General features: G+C 39.1%; 1 protein-coding gene across 1 annotated transcript in view; it reads right to left on the bottom strand.

Annotated features, from left to right (window-relative positions):
• Window positions 1-425: 425 nt before the first annotated feature.
• The window catches only part of LOC137006126 (otoferlin), a 35,918-nt gene continuing 14,226 nt past the window's right edge, over window positions 426-22,117 (bottom strand). The window contains exons 18-41 of the mRNA XM_067366626.1: window positions 21,818-22,007; window positions 21,606-21,730; window positions 21,146-21,280; window positions 20,906-21,067; window positions 20,695-20,814; window positions 17,553-17,714; window positions 17,301-17,463; window positions 16,326-16,396; window positions 15,907-15,936; window positions 15,305-15,436; window positions 15,137-15,194; window positions 14,029-14,123; window positions 13,350-13,493; window positions 12,494-12,631; window positions 12,282-12,409; window positions 12,034-12,204; window positions 11,003-11,163; window positions 10,711-10,853; window positions 10,535-10,623; window positions 10,357-10,455; window positions 9,206-9,447; window positions 8,932-9,110; window positions 8,238-8,338; window positions 426-606 (exon numbers count right to left, since the gene is read on the bottom strand). Coding sequence (XP_067222727.1) covers window positions 426-606; window positions 8,238-8,338; window positions 8,932-9,110; window positions 9,206-9,447; window positions 10,357-10,455; window positions 10,535-10,623; window positions 10,711-10,853; window positions 11,003-11,163; window positions 12,034-12,204; window positions 12,282-12,409; window positions 12,494-12,631; window positions 13,350-13,493; window positions 14,029-14,123; window positions 15,137-15,194; window positions 15,305-15,436; window positions 15,907-15,936; window positions 16,326-16,396; window positions 17,301-17,463; window positions 17,553-17,714; window positions 20,695-20,814; window positions 20,906-21,067; window positions 21,146-21,280; window positions 21,606-21,730; window positions 21,818-22,007 — 3,219 coding nt within the window. The remainder of the gene's footprint in view (window positions 607-8,237; window positions 8,339-8,931; window positions 9,111-9,205; window positions 9,448-10,356; window positions 10,456-10,534; window positions 10,624-10,710; window positions 10,854-11,002; window positions 11,164-12,033; window positions 12,205-12,281; window positions 12,410-12,493; window positions 12,632-13,349; window positions 13,494-14,028; window positions 14,124-15,136; window positions 15,195-15,304; window positions 15,437-15,906; window positions 15,937-16,325; window positions 16,397-17,300; window positions 17,464-17,552; window positions 17,715-20,694; window positions 20,815-20,905; window positions 21,068-21,145; window positions 21,281-21,605; window positions 21,731-21,817; window positions 22,008-22,117) is intronic.

The raw sequence follows: 22,117 nt of genomic DNA, 5'->3' as shown, positions 1-22,117 counted from the left end.
TTTATTTATTTATTTATTGTTGATTTATTAGTAGCAGCCAAAGCACACAATAACACATCTTTCAGTGAAGAAATAACTTCCAACAATCTGATAACCCCAGAAACGAACTAATTGATATAAAAAAAACAAGCAAAAAACATTTTACATCAGCATTGGCTATGCAGTCAAATGTTTTTTGAAACACAAAAAGCTAACAACTATGGTTGGAAAGTAACACTTAAAATTTGAAAAGCCAAAACTGCAAATGCTTTTATAGCGTTTCCCAAAAAGTCTTCAAAAAGAGTTTGATGAACTTTGTTCTCAGTTGGGCTTTGCCCATTAAAGCAGTAAGGATTTTTAACAAATGACTTCAACAAACAAATACATCATTCCATGTGAAATAACATTGAAATATTATCAAATACTGCAGGCATTGGGAAAGCTTTTTAAGCACCTAGAAGCTTTTTCACCATGTAACCTGGCATACTGTACAGAAACAAGCCCACCATTGCTAATATCAACAGCGCCAACACAATTTTGATGACCAGCCACTTGTATTGGTTGCAGACGAGATGGCGGATTGCCTTTAGAGGGCTAAGGAACCACAGGAAGGTTGTGTCAGGACGGCTGGTGGGACAAAGAAAAACTCATGGTAAAAGTCTGCGGCACAGCAGAGGGCGAACTTTAGCTGTCTTTACGCGTTGGGATTTATTCTCAACTTATTCAGACATGTTTAATGGGGGATTTATTATTTCTATTATTATAATGTTTCTGTAAATAGCATAACCAAATGGTTTATCAACACAGACAGCTCCCCTTGAAATGTTTAATTTACTTAAAGTGATTTAAGTACATCCGGGCCTAGTGTCACAGACAGGGTTTCACAGGATTAGGCCTTTGTTCAATTAAGACATTTAAGTAGCTTTTATAAATGTGCCTTTAAAAAAACATTATTGGTGTGAATCTTGAGTCGAAACAATGGCAGTGATATATTTCAAGATATTATTTATATATTATATAATATTTATGATGCACAGACAGTTAACACTGTCCACACGTTTAGTGTCATTTGATAAATATATTCAGATATTTTTCCATTTTACCCTCTAGCCCAAAATTTATTGAAAGCCTTGTCAATGAATATAAAAATTGAAAACAAGCACATATTAGCTTTAAAAAATTTGTCATTATACTGACTGCCAATAAAACTCTTTTGCTAACCCACAAAACAAAAATAATCATGTCTGTTCTGATCACAAGACACATTATATAGTAACCAGGGTCCTCATTTATAAAGCGTGTGTACGCACAGATTTGATCTTAGTGTGCATACACTTAAATCAACGCCAACGCTCATATTTATAAAAACGTCCTTGACGTGGAAAAGTGCTTAGAGCCACATCAGGGTCTGAGCAGACGTACACACTTTTCCTGGTCAGATTACTGCAGGTTTTTGGAAATCTAAGCTATTCTTGCAGCTCGCCAAGGATTTGGACAATGAATGGTGATCTTTTATATGTAAATTATTTTAATTATGTGTTGTTTAAAACGCAGAGAACTGAAAACATTCAGCTGCACGCAAGTTCAAGCTCATTTGTGATTTATAGATTTCAAATCTAAATAGGGAGGCGTACGCTCATTTTCTGTGTGTACGTTCATTCCATGAATTACATGTACGCACGTGGGAGAAATTATTGTAAGATCAAATTTAGGATGGTTTCCTCCCAACGTTTTATACATGAGGCCCCAGATTCCTGTATAAACTTACCTCCCATTTAAGAATCAGGTTTACAAATAAACTGGAATGTAAAGTGAATTTAATTAAATTGGCAGCTGCTTCTCAAGGTTTCTGGGTAGAAGGTTAGTGTTAGGTAACGTTTTTAAAGTATATCATAATCAAATGCTTCAAACTTCGTAGCAGGCTGATATCTGGGGAGACAGAATTTACTTAAAAATGCATGTTTTACAGATTTTGTGACAAATGAAAGAAAATGGGATCTATCATTTAAAACCTGAAAGGGGTATGATTCTAATTTTGTTTTAAAAAACAGGACACGCATGTTAATGTAAGGTGGAGTATCATTCATTTTCTTGAAGGTATTAAAGGGTTAGTTCACCCAAAAATGAAAATTATGTCATTAATGACTCACCCTCATGTCGTTCCAAACCCGTAAGACCTTCCGGAATCCTTTCCATTGAATTGATTCCATTGAATTGATTAATTTGAATCCTTTCATCTGTTGGCGTTGGTAATGCACTTTTACGTCGTTGTTTTTGGCGATTAGGACATCCGCGACATGCACACTTACGCACCATTTAAAAAAGTAAAAAAATAAATAAAAAATAGCAATACCAAAATACAAACAGTGTAGAATAGCTTGAATACAGCGTGCGTCTCCCTCAGACTGTAAACGAAGCTCGGGCGCACCGGATAACACATCAGCAGCGTCTTACGTCGTGTACCCGGATTGACAACAGACCCGGAAGAGAATACAATGCTGAATAAAGTCGTAGTTTTTGTTATTTTTGGACCAAAATGAATTTTCGATGCTTCAAAAACTTCTAACTAACCCACTGATGTCACATGGACTACTTTGATGATGTTTTTTATTACCTCTCTGGACATGGACAGTATACCATACATACACTTTCAATGGAGGGACAGAAAGCTCTCGGACTAATTCTAAAATATCTTAAACTGTGTTCCGAAGATGAACGGAGGTCTTATGGGTTTGGAACGACATGAGGGTGAGTCATTAATGACATAATTTTCATTTTTGGGTGAACTAACCCTTTAATAACAGGAGAGATTACCTTTAAATCAGAATATGCAAAGCCATATTTTTGGCTTTTTGGCATATTTCTATTTATTTATTATTTATTTGTTTATTTATTTATTTATTAGATTTATTGTACTCTTTAAATCAATTCTGCAAGATCGCACCTTTATGAAGTGGACCGTCAAGTCCTTCTTGGGATGGCAGTTCTCGGATGAAGGTTGAGCAGAGAGCTCCAAAAGTCGATTTGCAATCAGTTACCCACTTTGCAATCTGGAACATCATCACCCTGAACTGTTTGGTTACCAGGTGGCACTTGTCAATGACGGTATTACCAAGGCGTGGCTGGCAGGCCATGAACAGCGAATGGTCAATGGCGCTACCATACTGCTCTCGTGCGGCATTGATCACACAAAGGTAGTGTAGTCCTGTGAGACTCCTGTATGCACGGCTTCTCCATCGGCAAGGACAACTCTCATTTATACTTGCCTACACACCAACAGAGAATGCTGATGCCACGGCAAAGGACGGTTTGTACCATCAGCTGGCTTCCACAATACAGTCATTGCCAAAACACAACGAAGTGCTCATTCTTGACAACGTGAATGCAAACACAGGGCCACGGACTGCTGGCTTCGAAGATGATGTCTGACCATTCGGTGTGGGTCCTACAAATGACAGTTCAGGCCATCTTCTTTCTCTGTGTTCCTTTGAGGGCATAATGGCCACTGGGTCGTGGTTTTGAAGACGAGCTATCCACAGGTTTACATGGACATCCAATGATAGCTGCACAAGGAAGGAACTAGATCGCATCCTGGCATGACCTCTCGACATTGTTAGATCTTACCGAGTTTTCCAAGGCGCCAGCAAATAGTGATCACCACCTGCTTATTGTGGCTATTGCAATCCTTTTAGACCCATATACAAGCATAAGCCACAGCCAACATTCAGTGTGCAGATGCTGACAGACAAGCTTGTGATGGCCCAGTGCTATGATGTCACCATCAAGTATAATTTCTTAGTGCTGGATGACCTATCAGAGGATGTTGAGATTGCATGGGCAACAATCAGTGATACTATCCGCAGAGTTGCCAAAGACTCTATTCAAATATGTCACCTCATGCTCTAACATTAGACGAGGTCCACATAGTTATTCAAAAGCTGTATCATGGCTGTGCTGCTGGCCCAGACGGAATTCCACCAGAACGACTGAAATGCAGTTTTTGTGGGTGTGGTCTTCTGAGCATGTTCCTGCTCAGTGGAAAGAAGGAATTATTGTGGCTCTGTACAAAGGGTAAGGGGCCAAGGAATGAATGTTTCTGTTATAGACCAATCACACTTATGTCAGTTCCGGGAAAGCTCACCTCCTGTTAGCAAGGATTCTTGTGTCTCAGCGCTGCCCTCAACAATCAGGTTTACTTCAGGCAGATCTACAACAGACGTTATCCTCGTTTCCATCAGAAATACACTGCGTGTTCATCCATCCACTCATAGTAGCCTATGTCAGTTTTAAGGCAGCAGGTGACTCTGTTGATCATCAAGCACCGTGGAGCGCACTGGGGCATCGGTATACCAACTTTCCTGCTAGATCTCAAGGACCTCCATTAAGGCACTACTGCCAGAGTGAGGGTTAACAGCTCACTTTCTGAGGAAATCACAACCACCTCTGGAGTCAGGCAGGGCTGTGTTCTGGCTCCAGCACATTTCTGCAGAGCCATGGATTGGATCCTTGAGCAAATAGCATCACGGAAGGTTGTTAAGCTGCCAGAGCATGACTTCACTGACCTAGACTATGCAGATGATGTCTTGTTGCTAGATGAGTCTGCATCAAAACTGGCAACATCTCTTGAGCATCTCAAGCGAAAGGCTTCCCACCTGGGCCTACACATGTCATGGCAAAAAAACAAACTTTAATAACTTTAATTCCAATATTCAAAGATCCAATATTGGGAATACCACTGTCTGGGGTCAGCAGGTGGAAAATTTCATGCAGTTCATGTATATAGGTAGCGTAGAAAAATCAGATGGAAGGTGCAAGGCTGCATGTCGAATCAGTCTGGCTGCTTCAGCAATGAGGTCTTTTCAGAACCTTTGGTGTCAACAGAAGACCCAGCTTAGTACAAAACTCCAGTTCTATTCTACCTGCATGTTGCCAATTCTTCTGTACAGTTCCGAGACTTGGACTCTTCAATTGCAAGATGCCAGAAGACTACAGTCATTTCATATCCGCAGAGTTGCCAAAGACATCCTTGGCTACAGAAGATCTCATCGGAAACTGTGGCTATCCCATGAAGCAATGGATACAATTGATGCGAAAGTTTGAGTCCGTTTAGCCGGTAACAAGGCAGAGTTGCTTCAGGGAATCTTTAAGGCCAAGCACTGCCTCATTTGCTAGGGACTGGTAATATGCTTCACAGTAGAGGATGGGCTACATCAGAACAATTTAAAGGCAGCATACAGGACCATCAGCAAGATACAGGGTTCACATGGGACTCAAGGCACCACCTCGATCCTTAAAGCAGATGGCTCAATATATTCTAGTCAATCTGATATCCTGCATCGATGGCAGGAATACTTCTCAAATGCACCAAATCACCCACCAGCTATACCATTATTTGGATTTGACCACTGAATCCGATTCAGCTCTCGATGATTCAAGTATATCACCTCACGCTCTAACATTGGACGAGGTCCACATAGTTATTCAAAAGCTGTATCATGGCTGTGCTGCTGGCCCAGATGGAATTCCACCAGAACGACTGAAATGCAGCATCAACTCTCTCCAAAAAAATGTTTTTGCAGGTGTGGTCTTCTGAGCTCAGTGGAAAGAAGGAATTATTGTGGCTCTGAACAAGGGTAAGGGGCCAAGGAATGAATGCTTCTGTTATAGGCCCATCACACTTTTGTCAGTTCCTGGAAAGCTCACGTCCTGTTAGCAAGGATTCTTTTGTCTCAACGCTGCCCTCAACAATAAGGTTTTACTTCAGGCAGATCTACAACAGACGTTATCCTGGTTTCTATCAGAAATACTCTGTGAGTTCATCCATCCACTCATAGTAGCCTATGTCAGTTTTAAGGAAGCAGGTGACTCTGTTGATCATCAAGCACCATGGAGCGCACTGGGGCATCGGTATACCAACTTTCCTGCTAGATCTCAAGGACCTCCATTAAGGCACTACTGCCAGAGTGAGGGTTAACTGCTCACTTTCTGAAGAAATCACAACCACCTCTGGAGTCAGGCAGGGCTGTGTTCTGGCTCCAGCACGTTTCTGCAGAGCCATGGATTGGATCCTTGAGCGAATAGCATCACGGAATGCTGTTAAGCTGCCAGAGCATGACTTCACTGACCTAGACTATACAGATGATGTCTTGTTGCTTGATGAGTCTTGCTGAGATGAGGCAACATCTCTTGAGCATCTCAAGCGAAAGGCTTCCCACCTGGGCCTACACATGTCATGGCAAAAAAAAAACAAAAAAACTGCAGAGCTTGGGCAGTGGATCCAATATTGGGAATACCACTGTCTGGGGTCAGCAGGTGGAAAATGTCACACAGTTCATGTATATAGGTAGTGTACAAAAATCAGATGGAATGTGCAAGGCTGCACGTAGAATCAGTCTGGCTGCTTCAGCAATGAGGTCTTTTCAGAACCTTTGGTGTCAACAGAAGACCCAGCTTAGTACAAAACTCCAGTTCTATTCTACCTTCATGTTACCAATCCTTCTGTACAGTTCCGAGACTTGGACTCTTCAATTGCAAGACGCCAGAAGACTACAGTCATTTCATATGTGCTGCCAATGTCAAATTCTTTGTGTTTGCTGGTTCAAATTCATGACAAATGTGGCTGTCACCCTACACACCGGTTTGTCAACAATCACAGACATAATTACTTGTCACCACATGGCTCTGTTTGGATGTGGCCCGGCTTGAAAGTCATACTCCTGCCCATGCTGACCTAGCCAGCACTGTTGCCCGCCACACCGAAAAGACATGCTCCCACCAGCTGAAGCAGACCACCTGGTCGCCCTTATCAGATTGGGGACGGATCCATCTCCTCCCTCCTAAATGAATGGAACCTTGCCATTGGCCGTGGTCATTCATTTCGCATGACGAGATCGGTGCTACCAGCCCTGGCTGCTCATGCGACGTGATGATGATGTATGCTAATAACAGGAAAACATTAATCTAACATATACACAGATGAGCCAAAACATTATGTCCACCTGCCTAAAATGCTGTTGGTCATCCGTGTGCTGCCAAAACACTGCCGACTCACGAGGCCTAGACTCTACCAGAACCCTGAAGGTGTCCTGTGGTTTCTGGCACCAAGACATGAGCAGCAGATCCTTCAATTCCTGTAGGTTGTGAGGTGAAGCAACCAAGGATCGAACTTGTAGGTCCAACACATCCCACAGATGGATTGAGATCTGGGAAATTTGGAGGCCAGGGCAACACCTTTATCTCTTCATTTTCCTCAAACCATTTCTAAACAATGAGTGCAGTGTGATGAAAGGATTCCACCAGGGAACACCACTGTCATGAAGGATGTACAGCAGAACACTGGCCAGAGCATCACACTGCCTCCACCGGCTTGTCGTCATCCCACAGTGCATCCTGGTGCATCACTTCCCCAGCTAAATGCAACAAACACACGACCATCCATGTGATGTAAAAGAGAATGGGACTCTTCGGACAGGGCACCTTCTTCCACTGCTCCAAGGTCCAGTTCCAACGCTCATGCCCATTGTAGGTGCTATCAACGGTGGACAGTGTCATCATAGGCACTCTGATTGTTGTGACACACTCCTCCCATAACCATCATTAAAATATTGTGCGACTTGTGCCACAGTAGACCTTCTGTTGGCTCGGACCAGACGGGATAGCCTTTGTGGCCTCATGCATCGATGATGATTGGTGGTTTGTGGTTTGTCCCTCCTTGGACACTGTTAGTAAATTCTCATCACTGACCAGGAGCAACACACAAGCCTTGCCATTTCTGGCACAGTAGCCTTGCCATAACAAATTGGCTCTTGTCAAAGTCATTCAGATCTTTATTCCGGCACATTTCTCCTGCATCCAACATGTTGATTACAAGAACTGATTGTCTGCTGACCATCTAATCTAACCAGACCTTAATATGTGGCCCTGTTAGAAGATGATCAACGATATTTGCTTCACCTGTGACTGGTCATACATAATGTTTTAGCTCATCAAAATAAGTCAAAACCCATCAAACCGTTGCAATTGACAAACTATAATGACTTTTTTTTTGGGGGGGGGGGGGGGGTAATTTGGTAAAAAATCTCTTTAAAAAAATTGTATGATATAATATTTCAGCATTATAAATATAAAGTGATGTATAATGAGTAGTTCAACAAACAAAAAGTTGACTAGTAGACTAGTGAAAGTGAAAAACTGTAAGTGGCAAATGACTGAAATATTGTAGATGTGGATGTAAAAGTTGGTGTGAATGCTGATCTTACTTTGGTTTCTCTAGAGGCTCTGGTTCATTGCGTCCTTCGCCAACAGGACTCTTCTCTGCCTCCTCACCTGTCAGCAGGTGAAGCTCTGCTTCTACTTTTCCCTTAAGGTATAAAAAACCCATTAAACTAGACATCAGAGCTGAGCAAAAAATGCTGCCAGTGCCCACTGATGGTTTAGGAGTAACATTTTGTCATTCACAGGTTAATATCATGCAAAAAAGGTGAGAAAAAAAGTTACTCACTCTCATGCATTTACAATTTGTATGATTTTCTTTCTTTTACTGAAACAAAGCAAGATACTCTGAAGAATGTTCAAAGCACAGTTGAAAGATGATTTTTACTACTAAGCTCCAAAAATGTCAAAAAGTATAATTACTGTAGTCCATATGATTTGCATTGTTGTTCAGAATGTTGTGTATCATGCAATTGAGTTTGAATATGCAGAAGTGTAAGATTTGGCATTTGAAAGCATGGAAGGGGAAAATTTCAACAAGAAATATTTCACATATAGTAGTCATGCTTCATGTGAAATCTACCAGCCAACTGCCTCGTGTTATTAGTGATCTTTCAGCCAATGAACTTGCATGCATTTAAATTGTCTAGTACTAGTGTCACTGTGTTCACATCACTTTCATCCTCCTCCTCCCCAGCAACACCTGTCTATGTGCAGCCATTTTATTTGCAGGTCACTTACTGTAATTTCCAACTCATCATTTTCATCTCGAGCCACAAACGGCCACCAGCCTTTAATTCTCTTCTGTTTAAAGAGGTTGACCATGGGCATATCTTGCTCATTAAGGACCATGTCAATGGAGCACTGCTTCGCTGTCTTTGCACCTCGAGGAAATCGATTCAGGTCAAGTTCGATTGCACCTGAAACAAAAAGCAAACACACATGTGACCATATAAATGAAGGCCATTAAGACTGAGCCTGAATATAAAAAGATTAGTAAAACACAACAGCACACCCAAGAAGTCATCTGCAGAGAAATGATCTGCATCCCACACTTGCAAATTCAGTCGGGCAGGAATTTTATACTCGGTCTCATCCCAAGAAAACATGGACTCTTTCTTTGAGATGACGATCTTCTCTTCGGCCTGTAGGTAGTCGAAGGGATAAACAAAGCGCCAGTTGAAATTGCCCTCTCCAGTCAGCGAGTGATAGTGGACGTCTGTGTCCTGCTTGTCTTCTTGTTGGCCTTTCAGCCATCTGTTGGTCACAAGTTGCATAGTGATGGCACAGTTAGTTGGTACCCTTCTGATCATAAACGCTATATATATTTCGGAAGAATCACGTGACATTTATATTTCACAATGTTACTGTTTTTATTGCATTTTTCATCAAATAAATGCAGCCTTGGTGAGCATAAGAGAATTGAGAAAACATTCAGAATTGCAAGAAATAAACTCGCAGTTACATTTTTAAATTCTAGTTTATCTCATACAATTCAGACTTTTTCTTGCAATTTTGAGTTTATATCTTACAATGCTGAGAATGAAACTCAGAATTGCAATAAATAAAGTTAAAATTACAAGATATAAACTGGTGATTACAAGAAAAAAGTTTGAATTTTGAGATATAAACTCAGAATTGCAAGAGAGTCTGAATTGGTAGGTATAAACTCACAATTAGCTTTTTTAATTGCGCGTTTATATCGCGCAATTTTGACTTTACTTATTTTTCCTTCAGAATTGTGATATAAATTCGCAATTAAAAATGTAATTGTGTGTTTATACCTAACAATTCAGACTTTTATAGAATAAGGTCGGAATAGCATGAAATAAAGTGAGAAATGTAAGATAAAAAATTTGGAATTTCGTGATAAAAGTCTGAAATGTTATGTTATAAGCTCACAATTAGCTTTATGAATTGCGAGTTTATATTTCGCAATTCTTTATTTCTTGCAATTATTTTTTTTCTCACAACTCAAAAGTAAAGTCAAAATTCTGAAATGAAAACTTGCAAATATAATTGTGAGTTTATACCTAACAATTCAGACTTTTTTTCTCGCAATTTTGAGAAAAAAAAGTAGCAAGAAATAAAGTCAAAATTATTAATAAAAAGTCACAGTCAGCTCTTTTATTTTTTTCAGAGAAAAAAGAGAAAAAGATCCCGTACCCTCTAACAAATATGTCACTCGATTTTTCCCCTGTGAAAATGTCATCGTCCTCCAGAACGACTTCATCTGTGTTCCACACGATCACCCTGAGCTCAAATCTGTCAATGACGAAAACGTATTTTGAGTATAAAATAGTCATCTTTATTTGGCCAAAAACTTTCACCACGTGATTCCTACTTCTTTGGCTTCCTAGGTGAAATATCAATAGCTGGTCCCGGTGCAGGCATATCCTTCGGGAACATGTCCACCCACATCTCAATTCTCCCCTACATCACAAGCACTCACATTCACTAACGGTTCATTATCGTCATTTCGTTATCTGACAGCGATGCTTTTGGGACATTTTTCCTGACCTGCTCAATCCCAGGTTTATCAGGATTCAGGAGAGACCTTGTCTCCACGTGCTCTGGAACCAGCTTGCAGCCTATTCGTGGAATTTCTTCCCAGCGGTTTAGTACAGCAAGAGCCAGGTGCTCGTCCGTCTGTTTCTTCAGTCCTGCCGTAGAAAAGTATGTGCATTTGTTCTGATGTGCTGCTCTCCGATGGGAACTCAGCGATTCAGAACAAGGTGATTGTTGCTAATCTACCAAGATGACCACCATTATACTTGTTCCCTTTCGAAATGCTTTGTGAAAACGTACATACCATTTTCATCCTCGAGTTCAGTGGGTCCTGTGTAAACTCTGTTCGCAACTTTCACTCTTCCTCCTGGGCCGTACTGGGGCGGATCCATTTTTCCATCTTTGCAGAGTTTGGCAAGGATTTGCGTTGGCTTCAATGGGTCCCTCCACACATTATAGCCATGACTAAAAGAAAAACAGTAGGAAAAGTTTTATCCACCCATCATATTTTGAAGCAATATTGTTACCTCAGATCATGACATTTTCCCTTTCATAATAATGCTTATAAGTGATTTATAAGATTTATTACAGAGTTATTTTAGTATAATTGAGTTTCATTGAGTATTTATATATATTGAAATTGGATATCAATACAGTGCATACATTTAGCAAAATGCTCTTCTCTAGATTTATTTTTTCCAGCTAGCTAATGCGTTTATGGACACTGAATAGCTTTCTTGAGGTAAATGTGATGTTAAATGAAAGTCTAGTCTCCGAGCTGTTTTATTGACGTCTTTCTCCAGTTGAAACGCTGATTGTTTCTGATATTCACCCATGTTTATTTTTTGCTGTAACTAGTAGCAATGATCCGTGCTGTCACTTGAACTGAGGCGCTACAGCTGTTTAAGAAACCATATCATTACCAATTAAAATTGAGAAATTAATATCAATCCAGAGCTAGTGTCCAAACAGCTGACATGTTTAACTGTTGTAGCTTATCCACGTTGTGTGCATGAAATAGATACTGAACACAGTCAAAACATGCCTAATTAAGTGCTAATTAAACATCTGTGTCATCCTCCAAAACTATTTTAGCCAAAAAAAACGAAAAGAGCTGTTTTGCCAAAATTTCGGTGCATCCCTAAAATAATACTGAAATTTATAGACAAAAAAAAAAAAAAAAGACAAAAACATGACAAAATTACAAACATTTTAAACCAAAAATATAAAAACTAATTAAAATGTTAATAAAAACTTTAATATAATAACACCTCTGAACACGACCCCCATCAGTAGTCACCAAGTGTCAATGTGTTTAAAAGAAGAATTGCATACATTGCATAGCTGGAGCTGATACCACATATTGCCCTGTGTTTGCTGTAGTAACGGTTCTCCAAGTCGATCTTCGTCTCCCCAATCAGGTCATCGGTTCCCACCAAATCCCAATCATAGATGGACACAGTGAGGGTAGAATCCATGGGGAGTGTCGCTTCAATATCAAATGATCTGGGAGTTTGAAAGCAGTTGATGTTAGCTTTAATGTTACCTAGTAATGAATGAGGAGACTTTAAATCAGTACTAACTTTCCAAACACAGGGTTGAGTTGTTTAGAGATGTAATTCTCTTTGTCCTTGATGTCTGACTTTCCGAGCTTGATGGCGATATATGGGTCGGCCTTCCCGTTGATGTCTGCGGGATGCAGATCTGTTGCCTGAGACAAAGACATAACAATTATTCAAATGGCCAAACAGAAAAAGACTCAATGCATTGCTCTGAGGTCTGTGGTACTACATACCCTGATGACATAGACCCGGACGAGGACGTTAATCGGATCGTTATGTGGAATGTTCTGGAACATGCCCATGTTGGAATCAAATCCCGTTTCTCTGTACGCCTCATCTGATACAGGGACTTTATAGATACACATGGAGCCCTACGATAAACACAGCAAATAAACTCTTTGGGTCACTCTTTTTGTATGGTAGAATGAACTGAATGAACTACAAATCGTATGAAAATTTGACTGACATTTACTGTATCAAACTGGAAAAGACATCTGTTTCATAGACCACTGATATACAGTTTCATATTGTTGAAATTGAAATCATCTGGGGCCAGATTCACAGAGATTCTCTTGAGAAAGAAGTGAAGAAAATCTTGACTTGTTTTTGTAGTTGTTACTGAATTTTGAATTCAGCAAAAGTCACATCACATCACTGATAAGTGTTTACATTACCGATTATTACTGTCATTGCAGAGAAATTGTGCACATCCCTAGTAAGTGTAATTAACAATGAACATTATTTAGTAATTATTTAGTATTTCTAAAGCATTTATTAATCTTAGTTAATTTCAACATTTACTAATACATTTTTAAGATCAAAAAAGTTCATGGTTCATGTTAATGCAATAATATAAACAAATGAGACCATATTTTAAAGTGTTACTTTGATGAAGCTCAAATAAAACATTTGTTCTGATTAGATTTGGTCACTACATAATTCCATTCTGTGTTATTTCATAGTTTCGATTAAGTTACTATTAATGTAACATGTAGAAATCAGCAGCAATAATAAAGCAGTAGATGTGTCTAAATGTACATGGAGAAATAGCAATGAAAAGATGGCACTGGGCAATGGGTGATGACAAACCTTGAATTTGCCAATAAGTCTGTCTTCATCTGCTGCATTCTGCTCAACATCAGCATCATCAGAACACTTCCCTCGATACAGGTTGAAGGTGTGAAGCCAATCTTCAAAGGTGTCATACTCGTATTCAAGCTCTCTGTTGTACACCTGTAGAGGAAACAAAGGAAACAAACTCAACGATTTAGTGTTACGTGGTGAATCTGGTTTATGTTGTCCATAACTGAAGGTTTTGAATGTCGCTCAGACTACATGAAGACATAATATATGTCTTTATCATTAAACTGAACTGTGCACATGCATTTTAGACTTTAGAAGATTTTATGTTCTTGCACCATCCATGCATTAAATTCACGTCCTTGAATAAGTGTATCGTTTATCTTCTTTTTTGTGAGCCTTCATATTAGGAGAAGGCTACTTTCTATGACCTTCCTATCTTGTGTTCATGGCTAGATTATGTAAACATGTTTCTCTAATCTTTTGATTGCAAAGAAAGCATCACAAACAACAGTGAGGAATCAATTCTTGAAATCGAGCCCATAGATTCCAGAACCTGGAATCTGAATTAAAAAAAATCAGACTGGAACGGCCCTACCCATCTGCTCTCTAAAGAGGTGAACAACTTTACCTCTGCCTTCTCTTTTCAAAAGTACTTTTGTTTTTAAAGACCTAACCACAAATGTACCTTCAGCTCTTCTATTTTGTGCTTCTTCTTCTCTGGTGCACCCTCCCCGGGCATGGCTTTGTTCTTGTTTCCCTTTCCTCTCTTCTTCTTGTTGCCTTTCAAATCAGAGGCGATAAGAACATATTTGGTCATCAGTGTAAAGAACAGAAGAGAACAAACAAGCATTGATTTTCAATAGAGGGCATACAAACTTTTATTTACAGGACTATTTATGTAGTAAATATGGATTATATGTTAATATCTGTCAAATAACATATCTGGGCAGTACTAAAAAATTATGAATTATAAAAAAATATATTTTTCAGATATGTAGATATGTCTTACAGAATAAATTGTCTTATGCATAAATATATTGGTAACACTTTACAATATGGGTGCACTAATATGCATTAATTCATGCTTAACTAATGCACAGATAATCATGTGTTAATGTAAGACTCAAGAAGAACTAAACCATTAATTAATGATTACTGTATCAGCAACTAATAAAGTTTCTATATGATTAATAGATTAAGTAATATATGAATTGTTATTAATTAAATGTGTCATAATGTATTAATTCCTTAATAACATATTTTATTAACTAATAGTGTAATTTAATGTGTTAACTACCACAAAGGGTTGAAGCCATGTACTTCAACTTCCAGTTGTCTGTTTTAATTAATCATTAACTAATGATTTGAAAATGTATCATTATGTTATGTCTTTACTTGTTGAGGCACATGACTACCAAGTATCAGAATTTCCTCTTACTTTTTATCCATATTAATATCAGCATCTGCACCAAATTGCATATTTTTGCACAGTTTGGGGCTCTGAATAAAATTAAGCTATTTTTCCCTCCATATTCGCACTATATCAAACTATATGAGCTATAAAAGCCTGATTTGAATATGATACTCAACAAAGTATGAGCAATATAAACATGCAAACTTTCTTCTTTTTTTTTAATATTTTGTCTAAAGGTTCGATAAACTGTTCCATTAGGGGGAAAAAACAACAACAACAAAAAAAACTTGATGCATTGCAAATTGATGGATGTTATTATATTTCTACAGGTGTCTTGTGTTAGAGATATAATAAGAGACACTGCTTCAGTTACCTCCACCCTCTCCAGAGTCAAACTCTTCCTTCTCTTCAGCTTCTGCTTCTTGTGCTTTGATGATCTAAATCGTTCATAAAATAGTATACAGTTTTCTCAGTTCAAAAAAACAATCATGCATTTTTATGGATTCATAATTTATTTATAATAATGCCATTCTTCTACAGCTCTCACCTCTTTCAGTGTTTCAATCGAGGCAAAGTATTTGGACCACCAGTCCAGCATGCTTTCATCCAGTTCCTCCTCTTCAACCTCTTCACCCTTCTTGCGCTTCTTTTTCCCTTTCCCACCTTTCTCATCATCTGGCTGTCAAAATGTTCAAGACACACAATTCAAAAAGCCCTTTTTACACAAAAATAATGAATTTATGAATGTTAATGTTTTCCCAGCTAACAGGGAATGTTCGTAGCAAAGGTTCTCTCACAGTTCTGAACAAACTTCCAGTAACATTAATAAAACGTTCATTCAAAGTTATCTGGTCTTTAATAACGTTCTCAAAGCGTTTGCACAAAAACATTTAGTTGAATGTTCTTCTAACATTTTTTAAATGTTACTTGTTTCAGAAAGTTCAGAGAACATTCCAAAGTAACGTTCACATAATGTTTGCAAAATGATAAAATGGAAATGACAACTGGACGTTTTCAGAAATAATGTTTTCATAACTTAATGGGAACATTAGAAAAATGTTCTTTGAACATATTTTTGTTAGCTGGTGATGTTACAGGCACTGAAAATAATAAGAAAGAAAGAAACACATCTGATATCTGTATACATACCATATCAACTTTAACCACAGCATCAGACGCCTGAAACAGATTCAATAAAATGAACAAGTTCAAAAGCAAAATCTCTTTTTAAATTTAAACAATATATTTTTTTTAATCCCTATTATGAACAAATATGATTTACAGTACCAGCCAAAAGTTTGGAAACAACTACTTATTGTTTATAATATCTAATAGTGCAGTCATTAAAAAAAAAAAAAAGTCTGCATGATGTAGTGATGAAAACATGTGACACAAATGATTATCTCTTATCTGATGGTATAAACAATAGTGAAGAAGAAATATGCATCACTGCAAACTTGGATGCTTTGGTGTCACTATTCAATCCAACACCTTAAAAAAAGTACATTTATATGTGTGTCCAAATATTTGACTGATAGTTAATAGACACTTTTTGTAAAGTTTCCTACTGAGTCAAGTTTGACCACTGTCTCAATCTTCTTCACGGCAGGTTCTGGCTCTGTGTGGATCACAACCTCCTCTGTAGAGGAAAAACAATGTTAGCTGTGCTTGGTGTAGCTGAGAAATAAGGAATATAAAAGTATACACTACTATCAGTTTGGAATAATTATTTGGAATATATATATTTGAAAGAAGTTCTGCTCACCAAGGCTGTATTTATTTGATCAAAAATGCATTAAATAAATACAGCAATATTGTGAATTATATATTTTTTTCAGGATTCAAAACAACAACATTTATTTGAAATATATTGAAATTATTATTTTTTCTTTTTTCTTTGATCTTACCGCAAAGTTTGAATGTTATTGTATCACAGTTTCCACAAAAATATGAAGCAGTAAAACATTGATAATAACCATAAATGTTTCTTGATCATCAAATCATCATATCAGAATGATTTCTGAAGGATCATGTGACACTGAAGACTGGAGTAATGATGCTGAAAATCCAGCTTTGATCACAGGGATATCACATAAAAGAAAATTATTTTCAAATTGTTGTAATATTTCACAATATTACTATTGTTACTGTATTTTTGAAATCAAATAAATGCAGCTTTGGTGAGCAGAAGAGACTTAATTTAAAAACATAAAAAAAAAAAAAAATCCTAATTATTCCAAACTTGTAACTGTTAGTATATATTCAGTTGTTAAATATGGGCACATATTTATCAGTGTATTTTAGTTTGGATCTGCAGCCTTAGCTGCAGCCTCTCGCAGTCCATATCCTGGATTGTAGTGGATTACAGAAGTTACTAAATCTAGGTTCAAACATTTTTCCATTTCCGTTATTTAACAAACATGACAAATGTATTATTGTTTAAATGCTCTTAGACGAAGGTTCACATCTATGCCATAGATGCTATGAGTTTATCAACTAAAGATGCATATTTAACAGCTCTCATCTCAGCCTTGCACACACACCCATAGCAGACCAGCTATTGACACTCTTGTCCGCCGGCCTGTAAATGAATTTGCGTAGAGATGTGATGGCATGAGAGCCGACCAGCGTGTAACGGCCAAACGCCCGGCAGTCCACCACCCGAATGTTCAGAGGGGGATGGAGAAGCTCGTTCTCAGGAAGGTCCTAGGGAAAAATCATCAGTGTTATCAAATGTTTGTAGTGCAATCAACATCATTATGAAAATCATGAGATATAAAAGTGTGAAAACTCACCACTTCAAACCACTTAACCAGAGTGCTGAAGTTGGGATTTTTCTTGTAGTTCTGAATGAGCGCTGACTGAATGCCTTTCCCTGCACACTCGATGTCCACGCGGGGACGGTCAACTTGAGCCAGGTTCACCCGCTTCAAGTCCCTCAGGCCCCAGAAGAGAACCTGCACAAAGATTTTGCTCATTTATATATCCAAAATGTTTGTATGTGAGTGCACCTCACTTTTTCTTAAGTGGGCACCAGTGACGGTTCTCATGAGAGCCTATGTTTCAGGGAGAATGGAGACTCCATCCCCAGCTGATATGGAGATACTTTGGAGCCACACAAGTAGACCTGGTGTCCCATTGCCAGTTGTTCTACTCCCTGACCCAAGGGTGCTCTTGTTGCAAGTATGCGTTTCCCGCAGTGAGCCTACTTGCACAGACACTGTGCAAAGTTAGGGAGGACGAGGAGCAGGTATTGCTAGTTGCGCCCTGTTGGCCCAACCAGACCTGGTTTCCAGAACTCATGATCCTCTCGACCGCCCCTTGCTGGTGCATTCCTCTGAGGAAGGACCCACTTTCTTAAAGACGGGGCACCCTATGGCACCCGTGTCCAGACCTCTGGAATCTCCATGTCTGGTCTCTGAATGTGATGCGGAGGACTTAGGTGATCTCCCCCATGTCGTGGTAGACACTCTCATTTCTAATTTTTGCCGCACATCACAATGCAGTAGAGTGTAAATCCGAGGGTAGGCACGACCTGATCATCATGATCCTCTGTTGAGATCCCAATTCATAGAATGAGGGTTACATACGTAACTGAGATGTTTTATGCTGACTTCACCATCATGATTTCTATAAAGCTACTTTGAAGCAATGTGTATTGGAAAAAAACGCTACACAGATAATTTTTACTTGATTTGACATATTTTGGCTTCAAATTGATGAAATTCACCAAAAGGCAATGAATTTTGCACCTAAATACAATAATCGTGTAACATAACATTTATTTTTTGTCCTTTGGAAGTTGCCTAGGCTTCGAAATTACACATATATAGATATATGTTGGTGCAGCTATTTGTGTGAATGATAACCGGAAACTTTTATTTTCCGAAAACTTTTATTTTTATATCCATTTATATATATATATATATATATATATATATTGTGCCATCTCATAATAACTGTGGCACATCTTGAGTTATTATGCTGAGTTGGGTCAAAGCCCCTTTAAGACAAGTCATTTCACTCGGCAGCCATCTTTGAAACGCCTCTCGGGCATCCTGGGCCTCATGCAATCTCTTTGAATGGGGAAACATCAAATTCTCCAAAACTGTTCGCCAATCTTACAATTTAATTTCATATTTGAAATCACCAATGAAATCTAACAACAACCGGCTCATAAATTTAGTTTCCAAACGCTCGAATCATGACAAAAAAACTGTATTCTTCAGGCTGGATCAAGCTAATGCGCATGCGCAGACCTAAATGCGCTACTCTCCGGTGATTCTAACGGCTGCTGAAGTGACGCGATGGCTTTAGCAGTCGGCGATTGGCTCTTATTTAGAAGGCGGGACTTATTCCGCCATATTGCGCGTTACACTTTCTCCCATTCAAAATAACACGAGTGACACGTGTTATTCTATAGTCTTTGGTTGGGTCAACATATTTTGTTGATCCTGGAACAACATTCCTGTCCAAAAATGCTAGCCTGGATGCCAGCCGAACTTAGCCCCGCCCACAACATTTTGAGGTCGGGGAGTTCGGTCTAGACTCGATCCGTAGAGGAGTAATTATGCCCGAACAGAAACTGTTCGGACCAATCACATTGTCAGGGCGATGATTGACAGATTATCACCAGAAACGTCATCAGCCACGTCATCAAAGACGGGGAGTTTGATTGACAAGCGATCTAACCAATCAGAATGCCGCATCCGCTATTTTGTCCGACAAAGCAGTCAGGAGTTAGAAGATTAACATCTGTGGAGTTAAACTTGAAAAATTGTGCATATTGACGTCTTTCCGCATTTGAAACAACATTCATTCTCATGTTCATTCATGTTTATTTGATGCTATAAATGGACTCGTAGTTAGAGATGATCGGTTAACGAGCCTCTTGAGCTGAGGCGCTACAGCAATCTGTCACGATCATGATCACAACACATTAAAGAGCCACAAAATGGTTTTTATTGTTTGAATTTTTTTAATAACTACACAGTTTGAAAGCTGTGACTTTGTTTAATATCATAAGTAACCTGCTCTGTCTCGTCTGTCGATGTGTTGTCAGTCTTTCTTTGCTCCGCAATGTATTTTCCACTCTGTGTGGCGTGACAGCGCCACGGCTTGTCGGACAAAGCAACAGTAACTAAGGCGGACGAGTCTTTGCGAAAGGTCAATTAGTTTACAACAATGATGGCTGTTGAAGAACTGAGATGTGTAGATTCCGCCATCGCGTCCGTTATAGAAGATATCGACAGTGCATTAATTTTAAAAGAGGAACAGAGGACCGCGATCAAGCCATTTGTCGATGGGAAATATGTCTGCCATCCTTCCTACGGGATTCGGAAAAAGTTTGATTTATCAGCTGGCCCCGATGGTCGTTAAGAAGAGTTCTGTTGACAACTATGCGTCGCTCAACATACGTCACTTACTCTGTAGCTCTGATTGGTTGTAAGTCTATCCAATTGAGGTCTTTCCTGGATCGATTGAAATACGCCCCCATAATCAAAGCCCAATGGAGCAGTATCAGACTCATATTCTGACTAGAATTGAGTATGACCACGACAGGCTACAAAAATGTAGTATTAACCATATCCCTACCCCTAAAGTTAACCATACCTATAAGTTATCCCTAAAATCAGAGGGAAATTATAGATAAATAACACTTATGTAGAAGCACCTAACCCTGGTTGTAAACCTAAACTTGACATAAACTAAGAATTGTCCCTCGCATCTGATTGGTTGATTGGAATGTTGTTCCAGGATCAATAAAGTTGTTTTCCAGGAACATGATGTACTTGGTGAAATTAGGTCATGCATGACTGTGCAACTCTTTACAATATTATTTCATATTTTACAAGATGTGTACAAATAATATTTAAGAATTAGAAATAGATTCTGAATGGTTCCTGTGCAGTAGCTGTACTACTACGAGCAACTCACCTCGATTCGGTATTTACTCAAGACGGGTCTTATGCCAATAGGAACAGGCAGGATTGGACCACGATCAATATCTGAAGGTCCATCTATTGGAGGCAGGTCAGCTTTTCCAGCTGGTCCAATCTGAAAGATTTCCACAGTACATGATATATATGCAGACACACACACACACACACACACACAGACTAAGGTTTCTTGGCACTGTGAGATGCACCTGTAGCAGTTCAAAGGCAGCCAGCATTTCTCCTGCAGTGCCGTTTCCACGGTAGATCTGGTAGTACTCCAGTTGAGGAGGGAAGCGTGGCGGCCCGTAATGCTCATCTGACATCTTGGTTATAGGTTTAGCGAATGTCCTACCCATGAAGTCAGCTTTTCCCTTGAGAAGCAGAATGAGATTGGAGCACATTTATGAACGTTACAGCATGAAAAGCAGAAGGGAATGAAAAACACTCACGACAGTGTCCTGGTCATAGATCTCGATGACGATTATAGGAGGATCGTCTCTCAGTTCACCAGCCTCGCCATAGAGCTCCACATTATCGAACACCAGCAGCTGATCCCATGTAGGACACAACGTCTCATTCAGGATCTGAGAGAAATAATCAGCTATTACATCTTCCTTCGAATGTCTTTAAACTTGGTGTGGTGATGTACTACATCAAATCTCAAACAGTTCAATTTCGCACCATTAGGAACATAATTGATAATCTATTTTTCGATTTCGGTTCCTGAATATGAAACTTGAGTTGATGTACCGTAGCAAACACGATGTGGAATTGTAATTTAATTAAACTTTTTTAAGTGTAGTTTTATTAATATTAATTTTATCATACAGCATTTAACACTTCCCCTTTGCACATTAAGGTAAAATGTCAATTGCATGTTGACAAATTGCTATGAATCTTTTCTCTCACCTCTGTGACTTGACTGTGAGTAGAAAAGAAAACCCTGGCAAACGGGTCTGACAGGCCTGTGCTGTCTGCCGCAAACAGACTTCGAGCCTGATACATGTGAACCCTCAGCTGGAAGATCTGCTTCACTTTTGGGATAAAATAAAAGAGTTATCATCAACTATCTATTACCTAGACAATCTGAATCCAATCATATAAATGCATCAGTGTCTTACTGGTGTACATCAGGCTGATGGGGGGCGAGGACTGTACGCCAGGCCCTTTTACTGCCCTGTTCTCCTCAAAGCCATTAGGAAGCCCGCTCAAGTAGTCTTTGCGCTGCCTGCTCAGGCCGAGCCACAGGTACAGCTCAGTTTTAGCCTGAACGGTCCAGCCTGCAGGTCCAAAACTTTTCTTACCAGGAAGCTAGAAAGAGGAAGAGCAGAGTAAATTAGTACTTGATGCTAAGGTATGGCCTGGTTCCACAGACAGGGCTTAGATTAAGCTAGGATTAGGCCGTATATATTTATTTTTTA

This window comes from Chanodichthys erythropterus, chromosome 18 (genome assembly GCF_024489055.1).
Source record: "Chanodichthys erythropterus isolate Z2021 chromosome 18, ASM2448905v1, whole genome shotgun sequence".
Taxonomy (NCBI): domain Eukaryota; kingdom Metazoa; phylum Chordata; class Actinopteri; order Cypriniformes; family Xenocyprididae; genus Chanodichthys; species Chanodichthys erythropterus.
This window is presented reverse-complemented; position numbering and strand designations above follow the sequence as displayed.